Below are 20,901 nucleotides of genomic sequence, written 5' to 3' on the forward strand. Positions count from 1 at the left end.
CCATGAAGCAGGGAGGCAGTGAGCTTAATTGAATTCATGTTTAATAATTACAGGCACCGTGCCCCCCCCCTTCCCCCTGCCCAGGCAGCAGCAGGGGTGGTGCAGGGGCTGGGGCATATGCCCCCAGCAGCGAGGACGGCAGTCCCATGAGTGATTTTCAGAAAATAAAAAAAAGACCCCAGGGGCAGGCGGTGGTGCCCCCCCACCAAGACACACCAAATTTCAAGACTTTATATATAATATATCTCTGTGCCCCAGGGGGGAGGAGAGGGACACCTGGCAGCATCCTGGAGGGGGGGCCCCAGGCAGCCCCACGACATCCTGCCTCTTCAGCCATTTTATTAGCTCAGACACATCGCACTACAGGCACCCATTGCCGCCGCCGCCGCTGCTGCCGCCCCCCCCTGCAGTCCGGGCGGGTGGCCGGGTCATCCGAGTGTCCATGGGGCTCCAAGTCCCCCGCCCCACCCGCCCTCAGTTGTGGTCAGACTCCTCCTCCTCCGCCTCACGAAGCCACTTGAAGAAGGCTGTGACAGATTTAAGGGCCACGCCCTTGCCCTGTTGCTCAGCAGGGTCCTTGCTACTCTCCCAGCTGTAGAAGGCATCCTCTTTCACCACATCCTCGTCATACAGCGTGTCAAAGAACATCCGAAGCAGATCTGCAAGCAGGCAGGACAATAGCACTTAAGAGGAGTGCTGCCCACAGCCACCCCATTCCACTCCCAGGCTCCACTGTTCAAACAAGGGCCTGACCCACCATCCCGGTATTTGTGTGTCTGACCATTCCAGAATGACTAGGTGGGTCTCTAACAAGATGTTAACCTCTTCGCGAGATCGGTGCATGGTAATGAGTCACAGAAAAACCTTACCAACCTGCCCAAGCTTCACCTCAGCAGCTTCACTCATGATATATTTAATGAGAAAAACTATACACGGAATTGGTACCTCTCAATTTAAGGAATGACATTAAGTCCCAGATACATCACTCACCAAAGTCAAGCGTTTATAACCTGGAACGTTCACTGGTCCCCATTAGATGCTAGCAAACTGGATCCCAATTTCCTCTTTATTTTCCACACATCTCCTGAACATACACATCCTCTCTGGCCTTGACACTTTTACAGGTGCTGCATCCTTTGCCAGGAACTTCCTTTCTCTTGTCACCTTCCTACTGAATTTCTTTAGGCTCAACTCCAGCACCCCTTGCTCGGACCCTCTTTCTCCCCATCCTGACTACTAGTTAAGCCTTCCCAAGCACTTGTCCTATAAGCCCTAAACACAACCTATCCCATACCCCCACACTGCCCTGCCAAAGGCAGGCCAAGTAGCGAATTCACTGTCTTCTAAAGCAAGCCTTGCTCGAATCTGGAGTCCAGCTCTAGATGAAACGCTGACAGCCATCTATGAGAAGCTGCAAGCCAGTATGTTCCTCAGGGTACACACACCCTCAAATCCACAACCACCGCCCCCCAGACCCATTGTACAGCAGGAGAGCATTTATCCCATTTGGGGATAAATGTGTTAAACTTGTGTTCCAAATTCTATGCACACCCACCCTGGGGACCCTACACAATCAATTATCCACTCTGCCCTATATTTTTGAGGCCAAGTTTCTCCCATCTAAACACAAAAGGCCTCCCTTACAACCACCATCTCCTACAGTCAAACAAAAGATTTTTGTCTTTGGACAAGAAATTAACTAAATTCAAAGATTCTGTCTACACTTGCTGTTTTCCTTTCTTCCTGTCTCAGTCAAGCATTACTCAGTCCTTTCCAATCCAGACTGCCCCCTGCTCTACCAAATATGCCCGAGTGACCTCCGTGTTTTTACACCAAAGGCCCTAAATGTTCAGGTCTGCTCCTATGGAATTCTCAAGAAGCATCTAACGTTACAGACTACTTCCCTCTCCTAAAGTTACTTCGTCCTTTGTTCACACGACCCTGTCGTCCTCTGATCCCTACCTGTGGGTCCTCCACTCGAACGTTCTATCGCAGGCTCTCATCAAGCAATCCCGTATCCTCTGGTAACTTGCATGTGTTGCCCTGTGCCAGCTTCTCACAGATTGGCCACCAACCCGGACCTCTTCCTTTCCAAATGAATTCCCGTACCCAGCTGTCTACCTGACATCGCTGATCACCCCTGCCCAGGGACCACAAACTCATCATGACCAAACTCAACCTGATCCAGTGTTCCCAACCCCACCCCCAAGGCAAATGGTACCATGCCATCCCCTCACCTGCTAAATAAGCATGCTGGAAGTCCTGTAACTTCCCCTCTCTCATGACCTCTCATGACCTCTCCCACCATGCCAGGGTTATGTTTTAACTGTAACCGCACCACTCCCAGCTCCAATGCTACCAGCAAGCTCGAGCCACCAGCAACAGAACCCGCTCCTAATTTGCTGCTCTTGCCATGTTCACATTCAACCCATTCCAAACCACTCTTCCTACTAATGGCCAGGATGATCTAAAAACTAAAATTCCACAAAGCTTTTTCCTGGCCTTAGGCTGAAGGCCAAAACTCGTCCCACAGCTTAGACAGCCCTGCAGGACCTGGCCCATGTCCATCTCTCCAGCCCCATCTTGCCTCACACACAACTAGCTGCTATTTATGCTCGCCCACACTGGCCTTCCTTGAGCACTTCTTTTACCTGTGTCAAGTCCCTTCTGCCTCAGGGCCTGCCTTTACACACAATTCCTTCATTTCAAGTAGCCCCCTCCCCTTTGTCATTGGGCTGACGTTTTGTCAATTCCCACCCCCCACTTGTCATCCCTTACGCTAGGTGTCCCCAGAGAGCACCCCACAGGACCCATCTTCAGCCACTCATCACCTGTTAGACTCCAGGCCAGCATGAGAACCGTGCTTGACTTAATCACTGCCAATGTCCCAGTGCCCCTGGCACAAACCTGTTTGCCGAACGCACAATCTCAGGCATGTTAACCTAAACCTCAGTCTCCCAACATGGAAAAGGGGTAACGGGGACATACTTTAAACAACAGCTGTGAGAATTAAATAAGGCAAGGAAAGAAAAGCCTCTCAACCCCCTGCCAGGCCACAAGAGCACTGGGTCCTTAGAAATCGTTACCGTTTTTCACCTCCGTGCTCCTGGCATCGAACAGCTGGCTGGGTACAAAATGGCAGCCAATTAACCTTCAAGGCTGAGTCTTACCTCCTTCCATTTGTAGGCCAGAAAACAAACCCGTGCAGGGGGAAGAAATCAACCACCAGGGCATTCTGCTCTCCAGGGACCACCCCCCTCTCTTGGGTTGAGACCCTTTCCATGACTGCCCCTGCTCCCTGGCAGCACCCCTACCCCCACGCCCTGCAGCCTGGCTCTTACTGGCGGGCTGTTCTAAGGTCACTACAAGGGCCTGGAGGGCGTAGAGCGCCTGCAGCTCCTTCTGCTCATCACACAGGTATTTCTGTAGCAGTTTCGCTCGCACTTTCAGCACCGTGACATCCACTCGGAGGGGCGTCTCAACTACAGGGAAGAAGACAGAGTTAAGTGGACTAATGCACCCTCAACCTGGTCCACAACCAGGAGGCAAAGACCAAAACCTCCCTCCCTCCATTTGTCTGCTGGGCCCACCCTTGCCCCACCATCTCCCTGGCTCCTCTTACAGATAATTGCAGAATAGCAGACAGTTGTCATGAGGGCTCGAACTAGTGTGTTGGATGCTACCTGCTGCTCACTCAGGTTGGCCTGTGCAGACGAGAAACAAAAGGCCCCTAAGTTCTGAACTATGCCCCTACCCGCACACCAAGAACTGCCTCTCCTTTATCCCTCTCCCCCAATACCCAGGAGAAACATACCTCTATCCAGTCAAACACCCGCTGGTTACTGCTGCCCTCCTTCAGCAGCTTCTCCAGCTGCCTGCTCAGCTCCTCGGAGGAGAGCATCCTTTGGCCAGGGGCTTCTGACTCCTCGCCCAAGGTATACTCCACCTTCTACAAAAAGACCCACAGTCAGGAGGTAAGTGTACCACATGAGTGTTTTGAGGGAAGAGGAAGAAGAATGGCCAGTCCCAAATGCTAGAATTAGCCTAATTCCAGCTACAAACCTGTTCAGCGACGAATGCACTGACATCCTGGCCTTCAGGTAGAAATTCCTTCCAGCTGAGTCCGGCCTCTCGCCACAGCATCCCCACCTTTTTGGGACTCTGGAAAATGCAAGACCAATTCAGCAACCTTCTCTCCCTCCAAGACCTAGCTCCACAGATGTCACCCAACAAATATTTACTGAAAGGCCACTAGGTGCCCGCCAGGGGCTCAGGATGTTACAAAAGTACCAAACAGGCAGTCTCTCCATGCCTACAGGCTAGTACTGGACAGACAGCCAAAAAAATCACCCAAAGACACAAGAAATCATCTACCACAGTGCTAGGAAATGGGGGGGGGGGGCAGCAGATAGCCTAAGAGCCTCTACAGAAGAGGTCAATTAGCTTTCACAGAATTACCTTTACTGAAAAAGGTAAACAACCAAATCCACACTCCTCTACGATTCTTCTTCTAAAATACCTTACTCTTTCATTATTCCAAGCAAACAAATGCTCGGGAGTGGACAACTTCTAACAAATATGCCTTTTTGGTTACCAATTCCAGAAAATTTTAGAAGCAGATATACCCCCACAACCCTCACTGCAAATCAGAATTCCTCACATAAACAACAGGCTGAGCCCATTTTCTGTGAGGGTACAAGAGATTCTGAAGACATTACTCTTTATAACAGCAGATATTCAGAATGATGATAGTGACGCTTAATAGGACTACCGTAATTCACAAATTTTAAAGATGCTCATTCTAATACACTGAGTCTCATCTCACAGTTGATACATTTAAACAAATGACCATAAATCTTTTCTTTATTAACAGTGTAGCAATAACATGTCCTACAACCTGCTGCACCACAGATTCAATGAGATACACATAGTTCAATATACTTTAAAAAAAAAAAAAAAGTATATTGACAAACTACCCTAATACAGGCTTCTACCTAAAAGGATTAATAGGACGCTGAAAAAACAATTCCTTTCCACTCAAGTCTACCTGTCCAGGCCCCAGGGGCGGCTAAACTCCTAAAGTGCTCTTCCCAGCGCTCTCGACCACGGAGTGCCCCACCCACTTGCCTTTCCCGTCTTTCCGTGACATTTGCTAGTCACCACTTAACTTTCACAAAGCAGTTCCAGCACCCTTCTGGGAAAGCTTTCTGTCAGGAACATCACCAAAGAGACACTCCTTTGCAACCTCACAGTACCCAAGACACTCCATTTCAACTATTTCATGCTTTACTTCACATTGTTTTTATTAAGCTGTCATTTCTTACTTTTCTCTTCCAGCTGGCTTCCTAACTGTGTTTTATTCACTGTGGTATTCCCAGTGCCTAATATGTGGTTGGTAAATGTTTAAAAAAAAAAAATGCTAGTTGAATGAATGAATCAATCAATCAAGGACTTAGGGTCTTAGATTGCTGGGGTTTTTTTTGTTTTTGTTTTTATCGTGCTTCTCCCCCAGGCTTGTCCAGAACTCACGACAGGAACCGGTCTGAGAGTGCCAGCCTCGTCGTTTCCTCTCCCAGGTACCAACACAGCATACCATCACCATTAACCCCATCCCACCAAAGGGCCATGAGGCACCAGGGTCACCGCAACCAGCCCAAACCGCATGGTGGGAAGAGAAGTCCTGACACATCACCCCCAAAAGGCTCTCACTTACCATGCTTTTACACAGAAGCCCCAGGATCTCCAGCAACAGGGAAGTCGCTTTGCCCAGGGGTCTCAGAGGTTTTGTAATCTCCCTACAGGGAAAGAAAAATACAGTGAGTGTTGATGGCCTCCAAAGCCCTCTCAGTACACTACCCCATCCCTCCCTAAACCCAGGCATTGCACCTGCCATATATGCCTCCCCTCCCCAACTTTGTCTTTACCTCCCCTGAATCCCAAAAAGAGAGCTTACCTGAACAGCTCCCCCATAGGTATCCCACCTTCCTGAAGGATGGGCGTTACGAGTTCTGCTAGGTAGAGCCACACGTGGGGGATGTCAATTTCCATGTCTTCAGCCAATTCTAAGATTTCATACAGCCTGCAAATGGAATTCAAAGTCAGGGCATTCTAGGGGAACCTGGGTGGCTCAGTCGGTTGAGCATCTGACTCTTGATTTTGGCTCAGGTCATGATCTTGGGGTCCTGGGATCAAGCCCCATGTTGGGCTCCACACTCAGCAGGCAGTCTGCCTAAAGATTCTCTCCCTCTCCCTCTCTTTCTAATAAAAATAAATCTTGAAAAAAAAAAAAAAACGTCAGGGCATTCTAGGAAAGGTAAGCCGGACCCCTACTCTCCTCCCTGGGCAACATGGCATTGTTAAAGGACCAACTGCGGACCCCACGAGAACATTTCCTAAACAGGGGGCAACTATCTCAAGCTAAGGCCACACTCTTGTCCTTGCATGGTACACCCTAGCTCTGCCAAAAGTCACACTGACCAGGATGACTGAGGAACCTACACTCTTATCCGAGGTTGCATGCATCCTACAGAGAAGGGAAGTCTGTGGGTCTGTAAAAGCAGAAGGCCCTCAGAAGCCATACCCTTGGTAGTACTGAGCAGTGGAGAGGTGCCCGGCCAAAAGCAGCTGGTGCAGCAGCCGCCCCATATGCTCACGAGCGATGGTGCTGCGCTCCAGTGTTGACTCAATGCCATGCCGCACGAAGATGAAGAGCAGGGAGGGTGAGGCCAGCTCCTGTACGCACTGCACTGCCTCCTGCAGGGGTGTGGGCAGGAGGGAGAGGGCAGTCACCGTTTGGTCCCGCCTGCTCTGCTGTCCCTCAGACCCCCCCCGCGGAGCCTACCTTCAGGTCATTGAGATGGAGGTATTCCTCAATGATGGCCTTGGATTTCTTCTCCAGCTCTTCCTCAGAAAGCGCAGCCTTCGGGGGGCTCACCGGGGGCAGGGTGGCTTCTCGCTTCACTGAAGGGGAAGGACAGATTGAACACCCTTTAGTTCTTTTTTTCTCTTTTAAGACTTTATTTATTCTAGAGAAAGAAAAAAATAGCTCACAAGCAGAGGGGGAGGGGCGGAGGGGGAGGGGCGGAGGAGGAGGAGCAGGCTCCCCACTGAGCACGGAGGCCAATGTGGGGCTCCGTCCTAACCTGAGCCCAAGGCAGACGCTTAACCCACTGAGCCACCCACGCGCCCCATGGACACTCTTCAGTTCTAATTTTCCTAGGCCCGGAGCTCTGAAGATTGGAGACTGGCTAGACCCAAACCCACACCTTTCCCTTCCCAGCCCCTTACCGGCATCCCGCCCGCGGTCCCGATCCTCTGTGAGGCTAGCTGCCTTGCGGAGTCCCTCAGGCTGGGAGGGCCGCTCTCTACTCCGCTCCTCCACTTCCTTGCTGAAGCTCCGCTTGGTGGCAGGTGTCCGAGAGCGATCAAGCCGGTCCCCACGGTCACCTCCCCGTTCACTCCGCTCTAGGCGGTCTCCCCGGTCCCCAGCTTTCTCACTTCTTTCCCGACTCAAGCTACTCCTAGAGAAAAAAAAAACAGGCACGTCACCTCTCACCTGTACTGCCGAGGTGCTCTCTCGTATAGCTATCATCCAACATGCTGAGCTACCATCGTGCCTAGTTCCTGGCATCAGGAATGTGCCCCAATTTAGCTAGGGGCTCTGAGCAGCACAGGTGTGAGGATTCCTATGGCAACCACCGAAGCCCATCCCAGCACTCCCCGTGTGAAGAATGGAGACACCCAGGAAACCTCACCTCTGTACCACACGTCTGCCATCTGTGCTTTCTGTAGGTACTGCTTGTTGAAGGGCTGAGAAGCGGTTCAAGGTGCTAGTAGCTGGACGAGCAGCTTCTGATGCTGGGGAGGCAGAAAGCCCAGATCAAAATCTCTTCCCACATTCTCCCATTCTGTCTCCTACTTGCCAGTGTAGGACACTTGGTCCTACTCCCAACACAAACAGTTCATTCAGTCCTAGTCCCGAGCATAGGCCTCCTGTTATTACCTAACCACTTTGTACCAAAAGCCTCCCCTACAAACAAGGATCTGCCCTCAAGGAAGAAAAAACAGCCACCCAACTCTTTACAGTGGCCTCCATACCTGCATCGGAGGGCTTGGCTCCTGAGCCCCCACTGCTGCCCTTGCCCCAGCTCAATCGTCCTCCAGGTGCAAAGAGCTGGTTGTTAGAATCAATGGAGCCAGGCTGAGGAAGGAAAGGGAACGGAGACGTCAAGAGTCTGATCTGGCCAAAGCCCACCGCTACACAGTAGCAAATGGCCTAGACCAGGGGCCAGGCAATCTTTTCCTGTAAAAGACCAAATAGTAAATACTTCAGGCTTTGCAGGCCGGACACTTTCTATTTCAACTATTCCACTCAGCCACTGTTGCACAAAAGCACTCACAAAGGATACTTAAGGGGAATGAATATGGTTGTGTTATAATAAAACCAAGAACACTGAAATTTACATTTCGAATAATTTCGTATTACATAATATCATCCACTTTATCTTTTCCAACCGTTAAAAAACCGTAAATGCCACTTGTTAGCTGTGGAATATAGAGAAGCAAGGAATGGGCCAGATTTGCTATGTGGGTTTGCTGACCACTGGCCCAGACAGATGTGAATATATACCCCCTTGAGCTGGCAGTCCCGTCTCTAGCAATCTAACCAGTTAGTCCAAGAGGAAAAATTCAGCCGTCAGCTTTCCAACTTCAGAAAGTGAGGGGACCAAGATCCTAACCTAGGCTCACTGCCTGTTTGATCCCTCTTTACCCTCCCCATGACCACCACCACTCCCTCCAATACACCACCCACTACCTTCGTGATCTTGGTGAGTCGTGAGGTGTCGATAGGGCGGCTGCCCTTGCTGATGGGGACTGTGTTCCAGCCACCATCATCCACAAGTGGGAGGCCACGGCCTGGGACAAAGAGGAGAGACAGCATATTGCAATAATGAGTACCTCCTAGCACCGCTATCGCCTGGGGCTGCCCCCAGCCCCCCTTCCTCAGATCCTCAGTTCCATCACGTGGTCTCAGTGGCCCAGACACGTGGCACTAACAAAAAAATCATCAGTGGAAAGTGTAACCCCTCACTGTGCCCCCCTCCTTAATCTGAGCCTCAGACTCACTAATGGGTGGGCCTGGGGGGCCGCCCCGACGCTTGTCGCTGCCCTTGGCCATTAGCTGCTGCACTTTTACGTGTTCCCAGTGCTCCTCCATCTCAGCCTCCTTGTGGATCTGGTCAATGGTCTTGGGACCCTGGTCCCCGCGGCGTGGCACCCAATTGCTCTGTAGGGACAGAAGACCAGTCATACGGTAATTATATCAGAGGCCCAGACAAAGCAATGCTGGGAACTGGAGGCTATGGCATATAGGCAGCAGACCAGCAGTGGGAAGGAGAGGACACACACCCGTCGCAGATCCAGCACATCTTGCAGCATAAAGCGGATTCGGGATGAAGTCTTCTTTTCCTTAATGATTTTTTCCATCTGGTTGAAATACTGATCCATTCGGGGCTAGGAAGCAGCAAAGGGATCAGGTCAGGAACTTGTAACACCTCACCTCCAAATGCAGACCCGGCCCCTCCTCAGACCCTCAACTCCATCACTGTGGCTCGGTGGCCCACACACAGCAGCCCGGCAAGGAGTTTCTGAGTGGAGAGCAGGCCCCAGGCACTTCTGCCTGTTCCATTCCACATCCCAGGACCCCTACCTTGGCTTTTTCAAAGTCCAGATCTTTGCCAATGGTAGTGAGCAGACGACAAAGGCATTCAAGGGACTCTTCGTCATGGTTCTTAAGCAGTTTAACTACACAGTCATGCATTATCGCCTCTGTTAACATCTTCAGCTTGAACAACTCCCCAATAAACTTGATATTCCCTAAAGAGCGCCGCCGGGCTATGTCTCGAGCCTCTTCCAACTCTTCCTTCAGGCGTCCCCGTTCCTCTGCCTGCCAATTATAGGGCAGAAATCCATCAAAAAGGTACCCAGACACTGGACTAAAACCCTTCTCTCCTCCACTACCTGGATTCCTAACCCTAGCTGCAAGTATTCCTGTCTTAAGGCAGAGAAACCCCCAAAACACCATCACCCCCAACCCCCTTTTACCCCCCCCACCCTATTCTACAGCCGAGTAGCAACTGGGTGGATGGACAGTAGGCTTGGTGGGTTTTCTCTTACCGTAGCAGCTTCATCCATCTCTTTTTGCTTCTTCTCAAAAACCTCATCATCATCCTTGTCTTTTTCAAACTCTTTTTGACATCGATTCAACAACAGTTTTCGGAAGTTCACAGTCACTGTTGGCTTTTCTGTAGTGGGCACTTTCAGCTGTATGTCAAAGAGAACATCACATTTAAGCTGGTCCAGAGCGGGAGGGCCCTCCAAGGGTCTTTAGCTACCTAACCTAGGAAGACCCTTGGCCCCCACTCTGCCACCTCCTGGCTGCCATCAACAGCACAGCCTGGAAGAGAACCAAGCAGCTGGACTCAAGGAGTCCTAGGAAAAGAAGTAGGAAATTAGACCACAAGGTTCAGTAACAGTGGACACTAACCGCCATGAGGCAGCGGCACATGTTGGCATAGGCCACAGAGAAGTTGGGCTCTGAAATGGCCTTCTCGAAGATAAGATCAATGACCCCTTTGAGGCGTTCCTCGGTGTCAATGGCCAGCTGCGTCACCTGCTTCATCAGCTGCTGGAACATCTGGGGTGTCAGCTTATTCAGGATGGAGCGCACCCTGCGGAACAGGTCCTGGGAGAGGGAACAGAGAAGACTCAGAATCCAGTGAGGTTCTCAGAAGAGGTTGCTGGGCGGGATGGGAGAGGTTGTAGGGACTCAAGTAGCCACTGGTCATAAGGACGACAGAAACAAAGAGAGCAGAGCTGGCTCAGAGGGCAGACCTTGAGAAGAAACAGCAAAAGCAGCACTGGCCGGTACCTGGGTTTTGCTGCCGTCAGCATCCTCCTCGCCTCGATCCTTATCAGCAGCCGTCCGCTTGCTGCTGGGTTTCCAGGCTTTCTCCGCTTTGTTCAACTTTATATCTTCAGTCATTAACACTGTAGCAATGATCTTGCGGGGTTCCTTTCGGGGGCCCTGTTGAGATCGCCGGGGTCCCAGACCAGCCTGCTAAGCAAGGGGTGAGGACGAGTGAAGACACAGAGCGAGTCAGCACAACCTGTGCCACCGCTACCGCACATCACCAGGCCGGACTCCCCCTCCCCGCAGCAAGACAGGGGAGCCATTCCCCAACCCCCCCCCACCATCTGTCCCCCTAGCCAGTCCCACTCACCGGCCCTCGGGGCAGCTCCCCACCTGGCCCACCCCTTGGGGGCCCACGGTTGCTAAGGGCTGGTCGGCCAAGGTTGGCAAAGGAAGGAGTGAAGTCTGGACCACAATTGATGCCTGGAAGTCTAGTGGAGTCCTGTGACCGCAGTGGTGTTTTATTGGCCTGCAAAGAGGACAGGGAAGGCATGAGAAATACGCTATGGCTCCTGACTACTCTTTCAGGACCTCAGGCTCCTCCCCAGCCAGCCAGCCAGCCCAAACTGACCCTCCCCCTCAAGTCTACCAACCTTATCCAACACCACATCGCTGATATGGGGCAATCCCTCCGGCTTCTGCATACTGGCAAAGATGAACTGAAAGCCAAGCAGGAACTCACGATCATAACGCTTTTTCTCCTCAAGGTTTAGAGGCTTCCACTGATCTACGAGGAAGACGAGATGAACCAATCATACCTTTGTCTCCTGGGGCCCTGGAAAGAATACCCAACCCTTCTCAACCCTTTCTTCAGAATTTTTTTTTTTTTTTTAAGATTTTGTTTACTTATTTGAGAGAGCGAGTGAGCAGAGAGAGAGACAGAGAGAACACGAGTGAGGGGAGGGGAAGAGGGAGAGGAAGAAGCAGGCTCAGGCTCCCCAATGAGCAGGGAGCCCGACACTCAGCTCGATCCCAGAACCCTGGGATCATGACCCGAGCCCAAGACAGATGCTTAACCACCTGAGCCACCCAGGCACCCCAGCATACCTGACTTATACTCATACTTCTGTTCCCCGGGCTGGATGTTCTCAGCATTGTGAATTTTGTCTTCCTTTGAGTCCCAGGTCTCATCTGCTTCCTCAGGCCTCAGGGGTGCACTGCTGCTCTCAGGCTCTGGACCAGGACTGGTGCCCAGAGGAGGCTGATTCTCCACTTCTGGTACTCCTGGGCTCACCTGTAACCATAGGACATTCCAATTTGGTTGCACTATGACTAGTGTTCATACCCAAACTCTGCTCTTTCTGCTCCCTTACCTCCTTGAAGGCATCTAGAATATCTCCCACAGCCTCCTTCTTATTGAGCTCCTTAATTTTCCGTCTCTTCTTTGGCACAGACACCGCCACTATTTGGGGGATAAGAAAAATGGGAGTAACTTATGGAGTACCCCTAATCCCTGGGGAAATTAAAAAAAAAAAAAAAGTAGCTACTCTACAGTATTTCCTCTTTCCATCAACACCCACTCCAGATTTAAAATCCCTTAATCTTGGAATTTTCTCTCTTGGGTTCCACCAAAGGGCTTCTATGACCCAGACACAGTGGCACAAATGAGAGGTCATCACTACAGAGAAAACCCCACACCTCCCAGCCCACCCCACTTCCACCATCCAGCCACACCTCACCTTGGGTGGCGGCTGCTGCCTCCAAATTCTGAGACAGGTGGGCTGCAACAGGGGTGCTCTCTGGGGGGAGAAGTTCCTCTCCTCCTTTCTGACCTTCAGCGTCTCCTGCTTCTCCTTCTTCTTCCTCTTCTTCTTCTTCCTCCATTTCCTCCTCCTGAGCTGGGGAAGTAGCTGGAGGAGCCAGAGCTGGAGTGGCAGAGAGGACGGTGTGGGAAGCCACTGACGCTGTCACCTCCTTGGCCTGCTCCTTTGGCTCACTGACTGGGCTTAAGTCCACAGCTGGTGGCGAGGGGGCTCCGTTGAGCAGTTCCTCAGGTTGGGCAGTTGGAGCAATGGGCATGGGGGATTCGGAGGGACAAGCTGGGGGAGGGAGAGGAGCAAGCTCTGGGCTCGACTCCACCTCTGGTTCCAGATCCTCAGATGGGACCATGCCATTTGGTTCAGGAAAAATTTCCTCTTTGTGAGATGCAGAGGGGGTGGAAACCTGGAGAGGACTGGAAGAGAACTCAGATTCTGGAATCGGTTTGCTAAGTGTCACTTCTACTTCCAGTATGGGTTCAGCAAGGGGAGTGGGTTCTGGAGAGAGGCAATATGGCTCCCCAGTTTCACGGGGCATAGGGCTGGATTCTTCTACAGACATTTGGATCATCCCCGTTGTCACAGTGTCCCCAGGAATGGAGAGGACTGCGAGATTAGGCTCAGACCCCGGTTCCAAGATTGGGGGTGGTGATGGGGTCGGACAAGGTGATGAAGGCTGGGATTCTGAAGGGCTATGTTCTGGGCCAGGCAGCCCTGGTCGGCTCCCAATGATTGCTCCCTGGGACCGGTCATCTGCGCCACAGGAAAGACAACGAGTAATTAGAGGCACATCTTCACTGCTGTTGTGCGTCCTCCTCCCAGCCAAGACATTCCCAGCCTAACACCCACCCCTGCCATCTTATCCCACCTAAGCCTTTTCCCTTCTCACCCAACATCTGCTCCACTCGCAAAATCCCACTACCTAAAACCTAAGGTCATTCTTCTCTGGCACCCAGGTCAAGTTACTCCAACTCCTTAGCACGTGAAATCGTCACACTCCTTTTCCCCATAAAAGCTCTGCCCCACCTGCTTACCTACCTGGCCGAACAACAACAGCAACCTGGGGTGTCTCCCCATTAGCTTGAGGCTCCAGACCACCTCCCGTCTGCAGGACACAAAGGATTACCAAGTTTGCCCCGATGAGGCCCGCAACCCTTCTCTGTTAGAGCCATTTCTACTTTAACTCTGCCTAAAAACCCAGGAAAGCAGACAAAGAAACCCCTTCGTTGAAAGAAAAGATCAAAGGACTTGGGAACCCTAGTCAGAACAGGCATCCTAGCCAGGGCCTCACTCAAAGATCAGACAATACCTGGGGAGGGGTGGGTGTGGAGGCGGTGCGGGCCCCAGACATGATCTCCTCCGTGATATCCTTCCCTCCTTGGTTTGGATCTCGAATTCGGATCTGGGGAAAGAAAGCTCCGGGATGAATGGGAAATAGGAGGAGCCCACCTCTCCACCCTGCCCCACTCCTAGGACTCCAGGCCAACCCCCCACCCCCCACTGGGAAGCAGGTGGGTGGGTGCCAGAAACCCCATGAGTTCTACTGTCAACCCATCCAGCTCATCTTGTACTCCCTACCCCGGCCCCCACCCCTAAGAGACCCCTGACCTCACAGAGCAGCCCCGTACATCACAATGCCCCTCCCTCCCTCAGCCCTGCCCCACCAGCAGTCCCCAAGTCCCCGGCTGCACACCATGGGGCCCAGGACCCCCACCTAGCACCCATACAGCTCACTTGTGGCTAGTCTGCCTGATCTCTGGGGGCAGGGCCCAGATCCAGTGGGTGGAGCCAGGGTGACTCAGCGGCTTCCCCAGCCCTGGCACCCTATTCTGGGCACCACGCCCAGGGCTTGAGGATTGAGCAGAGGCGGAGGCCTCAAGAGCTTCCAGGACTGGGAGGTGGGGGGTGGGGCCACAGAAAACAAACCATTTCCAAGACCAGCCACCAGAAACCCCAAACCAAACGTAGATCTTATGGACCCCCAGAACCTGGGTCTCTCAGGAACTCCTGCATGAGCCTCTTCAGTCTTCCCATGAGCCACTTCTACACTGAAGTCTTAGTCCTTACAAAGAACCTGAGCACTTCACAGATCTCCATTCTCTAACCACTCCCAGCCGAAGATCTCCTTCCTCAACTTTCTGCTCCCTGACCCACAATGCGCCCGACCTTGATTCTCCCTTTCCCCGATGTCCCAGAGCCCCTTGCTGTTACTCACGGTCTTCCGCTCCCTCTTGGGAGCAATCTGGGGTGGCTGGTTCATCAAAACTGGGGCGGGGGCCACACCAGTGGGAAACTGCTGCACACCCTGGGCTGGGTAGTAGGCGCCAGCTTTTGGGGGGCAGGGGGGGAAGACACAGAAAGGAAGAATAGTGGCAGCGTCAGGGCCCAACCATATACAAATGCCTGCTTGAACGCCTCCCATCCCCAGAACCTCTCATCACCCACAGCCGGCCCCTTGCCCTGCCCCACCCACCTCCCCAAGGGAATTAGGTGTCTATCAAAGCTGGGGAACCAGTCTGAACTGCGTTTACAAGAATTCCTGACACTGACATACACACACCTCGTAGACAGGCACTCCTTCCTCACCACATACCAGCTCCCACTACCAGGACTTCGGTTTCTCTTCTACCCTATAAGGTATTATGTATGCCCCCAACCTCCAGCAACACACACACATGTATTCTGAGGGAGCAGCAACTACTTAACCTGCAACAGAATCAGGTCTTTGGCTGAGAATGAGAAAAACAGATTTGCCAACCCTGTTCCACTCAACCTGAGTCCAGTTCCAGTCTCCAGCCCTTTGCTAAGGGGCAAGGAAACAAAGAGTAACATTATGAACCAGGCCCAGGATGTGGAAAAACTAATTCCTTAAAGCAATGGTCTCCAAAATGGGATGTGTTCTTTAATCTCATCCATAATCTCCACTTGTTTTTGACAAGCAACATTAAATGTGTTGTTTAAATGATGCATACGTATAAACAAACAAAAACATACATGTATTAGAGGTACATACTCAAAATTTTTCCTGATGATCAAAAAATTTTGGAAACCACTGCCATAAAGAACAGACTAATCCTTTCCTAGAATATAAATGAAAAACAGCTACAAAACCTCCCAAATCCATGTTACATGGGCTCCCACCAACCATGGAACAAGTGTCACAGGGAATGTTTACTAAGAGGCCCTCAAAGTTGTGCCTGATCCTAAATTCTTGCAAACAGGGAGGACGCCCAACTCTCATCAATAGGATAAAACGCTCTGCCCTGCCCCCTTACCGCCCCCCAACACCAGTTTCACATTAAGCACCAACCCCTACTACCTACTAACCCTATCATTTCTAGACCAAGAAACAAGCCTAGGAAAGGTCTAGGAATTCGTAGGCGAGTTTAGATGCTCCCTGCGACTCTCTCACCTGACCCTCCCCTGCTTACCGTAAGTCCCAAACTCTGTAGGGCTTGCACCCGGATAGAAGCCTGGGGCTCCTGGCTGTACAGGATACTGCTGTGTCGGAACAACATATGTGGAACGCCCCTGGTGGGGAAGGGGGAGGAGGAGGGGAGAGGAGTTGAGGGAACTCTGAGTACCATATCAGACTACAAAGAGAATGCAGGGCAAGACAGGACAAGCCACTGTGGGCAATGACCAGAAGGGAAGTCACACCTCTGCAGAAAAGATGCGACTGGAGGGTCAGGGTACGGGAGAGGGGGGTTGGGGTTGAAGGTTCCATGGCTTCCAGCCCCCAAGCCTCCAGCCTCACCTGTCCAGGGATGTAGTAGGCCCCTTGGGAGGCTGAGTAGGAGATCTGGGAAGGGATCATCATTACTTGGGATCCAGCAGGGTAGACATGGGCAGCTGGGCCAGGGCGGGCGGGGGCTGCACTCTGCACTCGGGTGGCTGCACTGCTTGGGGGCTGGGCCCGGCTAGGGTAGAAGTGCTGTCAAGAGGGAGGAAGGCAGTTGGCGTTGGGAGAGGGAGGAAATGGACAGCAAAATGGCAACTCCACAATGTCTCTAGTCTGGAGAGAAATACTGGGGGCTTTGCAGCACAGGGGCCAATCCTAACTCACCTGACCAACTGATGGTTAAGCAGCTTCTTGTACTCACACGAAACCTTCACATTCAGGTACGCACTTTGCACACCATGAACATTTACTCCCTCACCGCCGTGCATACTCACGTCACCTCTACCAGGCTACCCTTCTGCAAAGGCTCCCTAACACCCAGATGCATCATGCCTAAGTAAAGCCCTTTTGGGCAACATACTCCCCAACATGCATTGCTCCACCATAAGGTACAGAGAAGCTAACCACTAACATGCAACAGTCTCCCAGTTCTCAGATATGCAGTCTGCCAAGATCTAGCCTCTAACATGCATCGGTTGGCATCAGACTTGAGGACCTCAAACAGCAAACAATGTCCCCACCCTGAAGACCCATCCCTGTGTCTAGCCCTTGACTAGGGTGGAGGTTAAGGGTGAGACCACAAGAGGGTCCAGGATCAGCAAAGGGGTATTACCTGCAGAGACCTGAATCCTCCCTGAGAGCACATGGGGGCAGGAAAGAAGAGAATTATCCCCAAGGTGATGAGGAGGAAAACAAAAATGAAGGAGGTAGGACACGAATGCTCCCACTTAGTGAGGAAGAATTTAGAGAACAGAGAAAGGCAAGAACCACCTGGAGCGTTTATCTTGCCATAGTCCAAAGAGAAAGAAGGGAAGGGGAATGGGGCACTCATGACCTCCCAGGAAAAGGAGGAAATAGGAAAACAGGAGTTGACAGCAGGGCCCAAAGCACTGCTCCCAATTCTCAAGGCACCAGGACCCCTAGTAATGCCACCCCCACTGACTCCATACTCCCCAAGGGGCCAGCCACCATAAGTAATCAACAGCACAAAGTGCAGAGCCGCATGAAAGAACACAGAGCAACTGTCAGGAAATTGGGGCAGGTACACGGCCTCCATAGTTTCCATCCTAGGCCCAAACTGGCCTAAGCTTTCCATGGCTCCCACCCAGGCCCCCTACTCCCCTCCCCACAGCCCCTCACCTGGCGGGGCTGAGAAGGCGTGTTCATTTGTGTCGCTTGTGGCGTACTGAACACCACCGGTGCTGTCTGCCCCGGGGGAAACGCTGGCTGAAGGGGGGAGACCAGAGTTCAGCAAGAGGGGAAACCCGGGTGGGGCAGAAACCTAAGCTGGTAAAGTAAGGGGAGCAGACCTGTGCCAAGAGCTTCAGCAGTCCACATGCCCCCTCTTCCCCATGACAGCCCCTGGTAACAGCCCAGGGGCCCTGTCTCAATTTGGCAGCAGGAAGCTGCACTTTGCCCTGACACAGATGGGGGTGGGAAAATCCAGAGGTTGGAACCTGTTCCTGACCAGCTGCCTGATCTCTCCCACCCCCACCCCAGTCTCTACTAATTCCTCCCTAATTACCTGTGGGAGTCCAGGGGATGGGGCAGGTGGGGGGCCTGTGGGCTGTGGAGCTTTGTTCATTTCATTTGGTGCCACATCAGGGTCCCCCCAGCACCTGTTGGGAAAGAGTGGAGCTCGGAAAGGGGAAGGGACCCAAGCTTAAGGCAAATGGAGTGGGGGAGGGGTTGAAGCAGCAAAGGCTAGGTCCCACACCGAAGTACCAGAGGCGCGAAGAGGGTGAAGGATCCACCTTACGTCCCCACCAACACGTTGTCAAACCCGCATCACCTCCAACCACCCCCCTGGTCTGCTGAAACAGCCCCCTCACTCACCCCCTCGGTTAAGAATAAGTCCACGGTGCGGCCTACAGGTTCTGGGCATCCGAGGGCCTGGGGTTGGGAGGTGAGGGGTATCAACCTGGCTCCGCGGGGCCCAAGACCAACCAGACCGGAAATTCCAGGTCTCGCTGGCACCAGGCTCCCGGATCACAAACGGAGCTAGCAGCTTCGGCCGTGGTGTCCCCACCCCCCACCTGGGGACACCGGGTTCGGGGCCAGGCCCAGGGGCACACAAGGAACGCCTGCTGCGGGTGGCCGCGGGGGCACCCTCACGGGGCCAGACGCGGGGCCTGCCGCCGCCCAGGAGTGGAGGCCAGGAAGGGCGGGAGTCGGGCCGTAAAAGGCCAGGCGGGCGGCGGCCGAAGAAGAGCCGGTTCCTAGCAAGTGAGGGTCGGCCCGGAGGGCGGGCGGGGCCGGGGGCTCCTCCCTGCCCGCCGCTGCCGCCTCCCTCCCCTGCGCCCTCCCTGCGCAGCGCCGGCCAGTGCCAAAGAACAACGTGTCACTTCCCGGCGGCCGGGCCGCAAAGGGGGGAGGGGGCGATGGGCCGGGAGCCGCGGTGCCTGCGCCCGCGGGGCCCCCTCGGGTCAGGCCGAGGTGGCACTTCGCGGCCGGCGAACCCGGCACCCTACCAGCCCGCGGGGACCGCATATTCCGGCCCCGCGCTCCCCCACCCCCACCCAGCAGCCAGGCCGGGCCAGGCCGGGCACACGTGGGCCAGGGATCGGGCCCTGGCGAGCCGGGGCCCGGGCTTGGGCCGCGGGGCCAGGGCGCCGGGGCGGCTGCGCAGGGTGGCCGGTCCCGGCCCGGATGGCGGCGGATGCGGGGGGAGGGGGTGGGGGGGCCGGGTCGGGCCCGGACATGGCGGCTTTACCTTCAGTCTCCTTCAGTCCGCGCGGCCGAGCCCCACGCAGCCGCACAGACGTAGTCCACAACCATTTCCGGCTCCCCGCACAGATCCCGCTCGGCGGCCACCGCTTCTCCGCAGGCGCAGCCGGCGCCCCCACGTGACCGGCGCAGAGGGCGGAGCGCGCCGGGCGCCGCGGAGTACAGATTTGCCCCGCCTTGTCATGTGACAGTCAGTACCCGCCCCCTTGCCCCCACCCGAACTTTGGAACTTCCAGGCCGACCCCCCTCGGCGTCTCTGTTCCGCGGTTCTTAAGTTCATTCATTCTTTGAACAAGCATTTATTGAGTGCATACTAAGTACTGAGTGCTGGCGGCCGAGGCGGGGGGGGGCGGCGGGGGGTTGCTGAGAATACCGAAATTTATTAAAGACTCAGTCCTGCCTAAATAAATCATAATACAAATATGAAAAGAAATACAAATTATGCAGCCTTCGAAAATAAAGTGATTGAAATACCTATTAAACTGAATGCTAGGCTAAAAGGACTGAAACATCCTAAGGAATTAGTACGAGTAAATTTGCGTTACAAACATCAGCCACTCCCAGGGAGAGACAAAAATCCATCATGGAAAGTTCAGAATAATGACGGAAGAAGTAATCCCAAAACTCCTGCCATGCAGCCAAAAGACTTTTGGCACCGGGAGGAATTGTTCTAGAGGCAAATCCACGTACTCAGATAGCCTAGGTTTTAAATCTAAATTCTGCTACTTCCCGGCCATGTACCTATTACCTACCTACTTAATAACTTGTAAAATGGGGAAGATTTGAAACCAGGCAGTCTGGCTCAGTCCGAGCTTTTAACCACGGTGCTTTCTCTCACAATGATAACATCCACACTATTGGACTGTGAAGATTAAAGGAGTTAATTCATGTGAAAAGGGCTTGAAACAGTGCCTACGTACCTGGCAATGACACTCTTGTGCACGATCTGTGGTGGTTGTGGGTGTGTACATGTGCACACATATAATCTCAGAAGGTAAGAAAACATTTTCTCTGTACCAACGATAACGTGGTCACTTAATATATATGACCTATGTGATCTCAATCTTCACAATTTCCTATAAAACAGGTTCCATTCAGGGGCACCTGGGTGGCTCCGTCCTTAAGCGTCCGCCTTCAGCTCAGGTCATGATCACAGGGTCCTGGGATCCAGCCCCACATCGAGCCCTGCATTGAGCCCTGCATCGGGCTCCCTGCTCCGCGGGAAACCTGCTTCTCCCTCTCCCATTCCCCCTGCTGTGTTCCCCCTCTCACTGTGCCTCTCTCTGTCAAATAAATAAATAAAATCTTTAAAAACAACAACAACAACAACAACAAAACGGATTGCATTCTTCCCATTGTATATGAGGAACTGAAGCTCCAAAGGAGAGCAATATAGATTCATGGAGAAGGAAACATAGTGAGAATGAGAATGCAGATCTAGTGTTCTCTGACTCTTCATTTTGGTTCTGTGACTTAATCATGTATGACTCCTTTCTCTACTCTTCTAATTTCTTTCTCCCTAAGCAAACTAATATATAAAAATC

General features: G+C 52.8%; 1 protein-coding gene and 3 non-coding genes across 5 annotated transcripts; all 4 read right to left on the reverse strand.

Moving 5' to 3' along the window:
* Positions 1 to 24: 24 nt before the first annotated feature.
* Positions 25 to 19,465, reverse strand: EIF4G1 (eukaryotic translation initiation factor 4 gamma 1). 2 transcript variants are annotated; one of them, XM_028100875.2, is made up of 33 exons: positions 19,344 to 19,465; positions 18,467 to 18,523; positions 18,156 to 18,249; positions 17,771 to 17,857; positions 16,487 to 16,663; positions 16,161 to 16,260; positions 14,945 to 15,057; positions 14,039 to 14,131; positions 13,768 to 13,834; positions 12,652 to 13,482; positions 12,286 to 12,374; positions 12,020 to 12,206; positions 11,566 to 11,699; positions 11,283 to 11,441; positions 10,931 to 11,116; positions 10,547 to 10,744; positions 10,177 to 10,323; positions 9,710 to 9,946; positions 9,409 to 9,513; positions 9,127 to 9,286; positions 8,816 to 8,916; positions 8,098 to 8,200; positions 7,755 to 7,857; positions 7,288 to 7,520; positions 6,842 to 6,960; positions 6,581 to 6,753; positions 5,954 to 6,079; positions 5,714 to 5,795; positions 4,063 to 4,161; positions 3,815 to 3,949; positions 3,623 to 3,704; positions 3,342 to 3,482; positions 25 to 659 (listed from the first exon to the last, which is right to left on the reverse strand). In XM_028100875.2, the coding sequence occupies exons 3-33, from the start codon at positions 18,213 to 18,215 to the stop codon at positions 475 to 477; spliced, it is 4,812 nt and encodes a 1,603-aa protein (XP_027956676.1). In that variant the 5' UTR covers positions 18,216 to 18,249; positions 18,467 to 18,523; positions 19,344 to 19,465; the 3' UTR covers positions 25 to 474. The 2 variants fall into 2 exon arrangements, with proteins under 2 accessions (XP_027956676.1, XP_027956675.1); XM_028100874.2 differs by having other exon boundaries at positions 10,931 to 11,119.
* LOC114207206 (small nucleolar RNA SNORD66) lies at positions 9,000 to 9,076 on the reverse strand. The gene has a single exon (XR_003608805.1). It is a non-coding gene; the product is annotated as a small nucleolar RNA SNORD66 (small nucleolar RNA).
* LOC114207207 (small nucleolar RNA SNORD66) lies at positions 9,581 to 9,657 on the reverse strand. Its single transcript, XR_003608806.1, has one exon. It is a non-coding gene; the product is annotated as a small nucleolar RNA SNORD66 (small nucleolar RNA).
* Positions 12,528 to 12,596, reverse strand: LOC114207208 (small nucleolar RNA SNORD66). The gene has a single exon (XR_003608807.1). It is a non-coding gene; the product is annotated as a small nucleolar RNA SNORD66 (small nucleolar RNA).
* Positions 19,466 to 20,901: the final 1,436 nt, after the last annotated feature.

The sequence above is a fragment of the Eumetopias jubatus genome, unplaced genomic scaffold (genome assembly GCF_037043125.1).
Source record: "Eumetopias jubatus isolate StellerSeaLion01/CBP00866 unplaced genomic scaffold, mEumJub1_p1.0 scaffold_1, whole genome shotgun sequence".
NCBI lineage: Eukaryota > Metazoa > Chordata > Mammalia > Carnivora > Otariidae > Eumetopias > Eumetopias jubatus.

What these genes read in the sequence shown, in the direction of transcription:
- EIF4G1 (XM_028100874.2), bottom strand. Translation starts at nt 18,215, where the DNA reads ATGAACAAAGCTCCACAGCCCACAGGCCCCCCACCTGCCCCATCCCCT. An exon ending in TGTGCCGCTGCCTCATGGCG is followed by an intron (nt 10,324 to 10,546) that starts GTTAGTGTCCAC and finishes TTTGACATACAG; the next exon opens with CTGAAAGTGCCCACTACAGA. An exon ending in TCCATCTCAATGACCTGAAG is followed by an intron (nt 6,754 to 6,841) that starts GTAGGCTCCGCG and finishes ACACCCCTGCAG; the next exon opens with GAGGCAGTGCAGTGCGTACA.